At 30.4% G+C, this 7,841-nt stretch overlaps 1 protein-coding gene across 1 annotated transcript; it reads left to right on the top strand.

Moving 5' to 3' along the window:
• Nucleotides 1-234: 234 nt before the first annotated feature.
• Nucleotides 235-1,334, top strand: LOC114183781 (putative glutathione S-transferase). Its single transcript, XM_028070914.2, has 2 exons — nt 235-625; nt 779-1,334. The coding sequence occupies exons 1-2, from the start codon at nt 305-307 to the stop codon at nt 1,133-1,135; spliced, it is 678 nt and encodes a 225-aa protein (XP_027926715.1). The 5' UTR covers nt 235-304; the 3' UTR covers nt 1,136-1,334.
• The last annotated feature ends 6,507 nt before the right edge of the window (nt 1,335-7,841 follow it).

The following is a 7,841-nucleotide window of genomic DNA, read 5'->3' as shown; positions in this document are numbered from 1 at the left end:
AAATTTCCAACTTATCAATAAGTAAAGAAAAAACTATTGTTTATCCTATTATAGCTAATGTACGAAATAAATAAACTATTCTATAAAAAAATAAATAAAATAGATTATATTAATCAAGCATTATTTTTCTATTACTTAATTGGTTAGCAACTCTTTCCCACTTTCTTGCTAGCTTAGCTCGAATATTTTATAGTATTGAACTAATTTCCTGGTTCTATAAAAGCCCATAGAAGCCTAAGGAATATGATACCAAGCTAAGTGTTTGAAAGTGATTATTGCAAGTGTTTGGAATTGAAGTGCTGCAATGGGTTCAAGTCAGGAAGAGGTGACCCTTCTGGGATTCGTTGGAAGCCCATTTGTTTGCAGGGTGAAGATAGCCCTAAAGTTGAAGGGCGTTGAATACAAATACGTGGAAGAAAATTTGGGCATCAAGAGTGAACAACTTCTGAAATACAACCCAGTTCACAAGAAGGTTCCAGTGTTTGTTCATGGTGACAAACCCCTTGCAGAGTCTCTTGTGATTGTTGAATACATCGATGAGACATGGAAGAACAATCCCATCTTGCCTTCCGATCCTTACCAGAGAGCCTTGGCTCGTTTCTGGTCTAAATTCATTGATGACAAGGTAACCCATCTTTTCCACTTTTCTTTCATGACATGTTAATTTGTGGGATTGTGAATTTGAGTTACTCTGAGTTCATTAAGTTAATTTAAAGTGCCTTAAATTATTGTGATTTATGCAACGGTGACTAATAAATAGTGTGATTTATGAAATCAGATTGTGGGTGTTTCATGGAAATCTGTTTTCACGGTTGATGAGAAAGAGCGTGAGAAGAATGTTGCAGAAACATATGAGGGTCTGCAGTTTCTTGAGAATGAGATAAAGGAGAAGAAGTTCTTTGGAGGAGAGGAGCTTGGGTTGGTGGATATTGCTGCTGTCTATGTTGCATATTGGATCCCTTTGGTTCAAGAAATAGCAGGGTTAGAGTTATTGACAACTGAGAAATTTCCTAATCTCTACAGGTGGACCCAAGAATTTGTGAACCATCCAATTGTCAAAGAAAGTCTTCCCCCCAGAGACCCGGTTTTTGCCTTTTTTAAAGGACGTTATGAAGCCCTTTTGGCTTCAAAATAGATCATGATGTTGTGAGAGATTTAGAATTTCTAAGGAAAATAATGTGGACTACTTGTGATTGATCTATTACTGTTAGTTAGGATTTGATTTCAAAGTTATGGTTGAAGTTGAAATCTAGGATTTCTTCATGTCAAACAAATAACCAGGGATTGTTTACTATTTCAATCAATAAATTATGCAGCATCTTGTGTTTCTTGAAGCTATTGTTCCTGAGACATGAATATTGGAACGAATTGCATGTTTGGTTTTGAAAAACACAGATTCAATGTCTGATATTGACTAGCCAGTTAACATTCAATGGAAATAAGGACCAACAAGATTAAGTTAGCCTTCATTATTTTGTAAAATTAAAGATATGCACCAGAAAGTGAGTTTCGTTGCAGAAGAAGCTCTTCAAATATGAAGTAGTTAACTCCATAGTTCTACCAAAGATTTCATGCATGGCTATTCTCTACTAAACACTTTATTTATGACTAGAAAGAATTGTGGTTATGTTGGCACGAACAAATGAATCATGTCACTTCAACTTGTGCTCCTTATAAAGACTTCTTTATGAAGTTATGTTGGAGTGATCTCTTGTGATTTCAAAACTAGCCTCCCTATTCACCTGCATAACTTATCTTCCTGGCTATTTCATAATAAATGCACATACTTTTAATCATTCAAAGTAATTTATTTTTAGAACGTACTTAACGAAATATGTCAAAACGAAGAAAAAAATTATGGCCACATAAACTATTAAACTAGGAGCATTTATTCTTAAAAATGCTAAGAAATATAATTTAGTAACTTCTTATCTTATATTACATAATTAAATTTGTATATATTTCTTTTCCTTTATACACTGGTCTTGTAATGAAAAAAAGCGTCGTTCTTCACCATTAAAAACCCTTCATCTTCTAATTTATAGAAATTCATGAAGAAAAACCTTTCAAAATAGTTATCAATTGTGGATAAGGCAGTTGCTTTCGGCACCATTCCAATTTCTCCCTGCACCGGCACATGATTTGAAATTTCAGTTTTGCCCCTCCATTTTTTATTTCAAATTTCAGTTTGAACTATATTCCGGATTTGTGTTTGTAGAAGGCTATTTTGTACAATATGGAAGTATATGTTGAATTTGTTATTCCGGAAGTTAAACAAAAAATTGTTACTTTAGTGACGTTTAGGAGTAACGAGTGATTAAGGTTGTCTCTGGTGGTGCCAATGCAGTGGCAGAAATGTAAGGAGAGATGGAAGAGAAAGAAGATATGAAAGAAAAATGAAGAAACGGAGACAGAGGTGGAGAACCGCAATGGTGAGGGACCGCTACACAAGAAATTAGCGGAGGAGAAGGAAGAAAACTGAAGGAGAGAAATGTAGGGTAAAATTGAAAACCCAAAAGAGCAATTTGGACATTTCAATACTGAATGGAGGGTGCGAGAATCAATACCTTTATGCCAATTATTATCTGTGGAACCATTTACTACCTAAACTAGTCATTCCATAGTTTCATCATGCACCTCCATAATTTCAACATACACACATAAATTCAAAATTTTCATATTTATCCTTTAGTTTAGAATTTTCATTATGTAATTCGGACACGTTCTAAAATATATAATTTACATATAAATTTTTATTTTAGATTATATATTCTGAAATACAAATATGTATTACCGATTGTGTTTTTGAACGTGTAATCCGAGATATATAATTTGTATTTTAAAATATATATTCTGAAATACAAATTAAAGAATGCAAAAATTCGAAGTATAAAATTTATGTTTCAGAATGTACAATTATTTTAAGGACATCTGGAAATGTGAAAAAATTATTCAAAGTTATCGAGAGTCACTACGAAGACTAGGATTAATATGGTAAATTATTACACACAAGTGACTAAAGGACGAATCTTATGCCGCTTGATTAATCGAAAGCCAAGTTTTATGAAGGATGAGAAACAAAGGGTCATAGTGTACAAAATCTTTATAGGGCTAGTGTTGGTGAAGGACAAAATCACCTTACGGCATTATCAAGAATTTGTTTCGTGGCTTCCAGACCTCAATGGTCGTAAACCAAAGAGGATTATATCTTAGGTAGATGTAACTTTTTAGAAGCTAGTCACTCGTCCTTTGCCAAAACGTCAACAAAAGGAAATGCAAATCGATATGAACGAGATTAAGAAGCAAATCAAGGAGAACAAAACAACGACCATTTTGGAGACTTGGTGGATGTTAATTGCTCAGGCCATATGGACTTCAAAACTCTTACCTTGTATTTGGATGAAGCATTTCAACAATGTTCAGAAATTGAAATGCTTTGTATTTGAATTGCTTGTAATTAAATTCCCTTCATTTTCTAAATAACTTGTTTGGATAAAGAAATTAAAATACCTCACATTTCAATTTCTTATTTGGAAAAAAACAATTAAATTTTTTATGATATAAAATTTAATTTCAACAATATTTATTTTAGGCTTAATTATGTTTTGAGTTCATGATAAAATTTGAAAACGGGATGACACGCCTGACCCGTTTGTGTCGTTAGGCCAGTCTGGTCCGTATGGGTCGTCAAGCCCATCCGACCCGTCTAGCTCGTCGAGTTGTCAGTCCGACTCGTCGAGCCCGCCTGTGGACTGGGTCAAATTGACAACTCTTCCAGAGAGTTTAGAATGTGAGGTTGACTGAGAAGAATTTCAAATGCCAACTATTTTGAGGGTATTTGAAGTTCTACTAATTTAGCTAATTGAAATCCTTCAAAAGAATGTTTGCATTTGAAATGCTTTTTAATTGTTCTATCCAAACAAAACATTTCATTACAAAGAAATCTAAATTCTTCAAAAAAATGAATTGTTTCATTAAAATACTCTATCCAAACACAACATTAAAGGTAGTTCTAGGGTAGTTACTTCTAATTTATTCAAATTTGAATTTAAATCTTGTAACAGTCCAGAAGAGGGTCAGAAAATATAAACAAGTTTATGTTGTATTTTACAAGGGTGACAAATTATAGAACAATTTATACATTTTGAAACACCTCAAACACGAAAAATGACTAGCCCGGTGTTGGTTGTTACAATTTGGGTCACCGTTTTCCTTGATAATTTATTTTCTACAATATACTTTAGTGTTCCTGCTATTTTATTACAATTCTCGACCATCACATTTACCATTCCGAGTTCAATCATTTGTATTATTAACCTCATCCATTGTCATTACATTTCATCTCCATTTTCGCCAATAATCCAAAATAAACAAAAAAAAAACTATTAACTTTTGTTATCCATGAAATTCTTGTCGAAATCCAAGTAAGAAAACAATCGAATTCCTTCAAATTTTATCCTTGGTAAATTTACCTTACTACAATTTACATTCCTTCAAATTTTTGTCTTCATCTATTTCTTCCATATTTTTACATTTTTTTATCTCTATCAACCATTTCATCTCTAAATACAAAAAAATACAAAAAAAAACATATTTTTGGAGAGAAATTCATGATTGAAATACACCATAAAATAAAATTCAGTGACCACACTATAATTGTGACATTAGTTCACAATATAATTGAGTTATTCATCCAATTTATGTTAATAGTGGAATTAAAAACATCAACACACTCCAATTCGAATTGAAAAACAGTAGTTTGCTAGCCTAATTGACAAAAGAATCTACGTCAAGTTGATTTAATTCAGTTTCAAGTACATTAATTATTACATTGTATTAATGCAGAATCCTTGATACACAACATGCTTTTCAACCCATATCTTTTATAATTTCTTCTCTCTAATATTTTATTTTGTTATTGTTTATTATTAAAATTGTTTCTTCTAATTACCATGTTTTTTACCAAAAAAAGAGCATTGGTCCTTCGAGATGACATCGAAAGGTTATCTTCAACATTATTTGGTCGTTTTAGTGAATTTGGATCAATCTACCTCAGTTGGTAGTGCGTAACTCCACCTTCGTTGGTATAGCTCAAATTAATTCACTACCTAGATTTTGGATAGATTCATTACCTTGATTGGTAGGTTTTGGCAAGACATTATGTTGAGCATTTTATATGTCATTTTTCAATTAAATTTGAGGAAATATTTGTTATAAATGAATTAAAAACAAGTGAGAATAAGAGGACAAGGAGGAAGAGTAAGAGCAGAGGTGGCGACTTTGGTGGGAGTGACAGCGGCAACGATGAACATGATGACAAAGGCGATAGCGATAACAACAAAGGCCACAACGATAGAGGTGGAGCTAGAGGAGTAAGAGGGTGAGAGGCAATGGCGGGCCATTGAAGGGACAAGGGGAGCCATGGTCCCCCTAATTTTTTTGAAATTTTTTTATTTATATGTATTATGAAAATTGATTTGGTTTTTAATTTTTGGGTTAAATATGTTTTTGGTTCCTTAACTTTCAGTGAATTTTGGAATTAGTTCATTTCGAAACTTTGGACCAATTTTGTCCTTCTTCTTTCGAAATATGTGAATTTAGTTCTTTTAATCAAATTCTGTTAAGTTTATTTGACATTTCAAGCGCGTTTTATAATAGTATTTGACTTAACATTAAAGCAAAAATGTATCAAACAGTATAAACAACTCAAATACAATCCTGAAATGCATATGAAACATAAAATAAATCTAACAAAATTTTATTGAAAGGACTAAATCCACATATTTTGAAAGATAAATGATTAAATTGGTCCAAAATTTCAAAATGGAGTAATTCCAAAATTCACTGCAAGTTAAGGAACCAAAAACATATTTAACCCTTAATTTTTTTAAGTTATAGGTAGCATATTTGATTTTTTGAAATTTTTTAAATAATGAGAGTACATATTGAGAATTGATGAAAATCAAATTAGGTATATTTTTATTTATTTTATAAAATATAACAGTTAATGCTAATAAATAATAAAGTATAAAATTTAATTTAATAAAAACTAAACAAATTTATTAAGATATTTTTATTTTCTCTCTCACTGTTTTATGAGTTTCTCACATATTGTAACTACTTTATACTTTCACTTGTTTTGTTTTCTTTTGTTTAGGAAGAAAAAAAGAAAGTTGAACACAAATTCATTATTTTGTGGTCTCATTTTTTGTATGATTTCTTCTATTATTAAAGAAAAAATAATATTTTTTTTCTTAATTGATAGCGAAATATTATTTCAATATGTAATATTATTTTTTTATCTTATATTCATTTTTATAAATATAGAAGAAAAAGTAATGCAGCAAGGTTTTTTCATAACTGATTTTTAATTGTGACTTGATTATCATTTTTTTTATTCATTACGTATCATAATTTTTTATTAGATAATAATAAATTATCTTTTACTTTTTTTTAAACATAGGTATTTCGATGAAGAAATAAAAGAATATATTGATTAATTAGAAGTGATAAAATGGAAGCTATCGTGAGGAAGAAAATAGAAAAAATCAATCTTTGACAAAAACAGGAAAGTTAACTACATCTACTTGATTGATTTTTTAATTCGTCTAGTCTTATTTTAACTCTTCTTGTTTCTACAACCATAACATAAAGATAATTTTCTATAATGAAAATTATCAAAACAAGATTGCGAAATAAAATGAAAGATCAATTTCTTACTCACGATATGATTATTTACATTGAAGAAAAAAATAATTGAAAATTGTAATACTGATTCAATTATTAATGAGTTCAAGAATTTGATGAAAGAAGGACAATCCATAATTAAATATATATAAATTTTGAGTGTATTTTGGTTCCTCCACAAATATCAACTAAGATCCGCAATCGGTGAAAGGGAGAAGGAAGTGACAATAAAGGCGATGATGGCAACAACGACAACAAGTAAGAGAAGGAGAAGGAAGAAGAACAACAAAATCATGATATTTACCATTGAATAATTATTAATGAAGTTTTTTCTATTTGTCGATCAAATTTATTGGTAAACATTTTACCGATAAATTTTTTATGGTGGTTTTCTTTTTGTAATGAATCAATTTGCCTCTTAATGATAAAAGTATAGGCTACAAATGTGATTTTAGGAAAAGAAAAAATAGAACGTGTGAATCTACACATAATGTTAAGGCAAAAGGACTTGGTGGTAATGAATTAGGCATAGGTAAAAAAGTGTAATTTGTTTATACAAATTCACTTGTTTCTAAATTATTCTTTATTAGTTTTAATTGCACTTACTTGTGTTTTTAATTTAAAAATTTATAACTTGCATTTTAGAACTTTATTTTAAATAATGATATATATATATATATATATATATATATATATATATATATAAAGAAAATATTTGAGGGCCATGACTTAAATATGCTAAAATTCATCCTGATGCTTTTCAACCCAACCTTTTATAATTTCTTATTTTGTTATTGTTTACTAGAAACCGTAAGACTTATGAGAGAGAAGAAAAAATGAGAACTATAATATTCTGTGAAAGGTGATTATGTATAAGAGAGAGGAGGAGAATCTTATATAAAAGGTTGTAAGTCCTATGCAACAGATAACAGAAAACTAAATTAATAGTAACAGAAACTAACAGAAGTTAGATCCCTTAATATCTCCTGAAAACTCATGGTGGATAGACAACAACCACCGCGAGTTTCTGACGAAAGTCATGAAAAGTAGATCCAAAAATGGGTTTAGTGAAAGCGTCTGCAATTTAGAACTGCGCTCGTATATGACGAACAAAGACTTGTGTGTGTTTCACTTTATCACGTATGAAATGAAGA

Source organism: Vigna unguiculata, chromosome 5, assembly GCF_037176805.1.
Source record: "Vigna unguiculata cultivar grain cowpea cultivar isolate G323 ecotype 2 chromosome 5, ASM3717680v1, whole genome shotgun sequence".
In the NCBI taxonomy this organism is placed as follows: Eukaryota; Viridiplantae; Streptophyta; class Magnoliopsida; order Fabales; family Fabaceae; genus Vigna; species Vigna unguiculata.
Note: the sequence above shows the minus strand (reverse complement) of the source record. Positions and strands in the feature narration are given on the sequence as shown.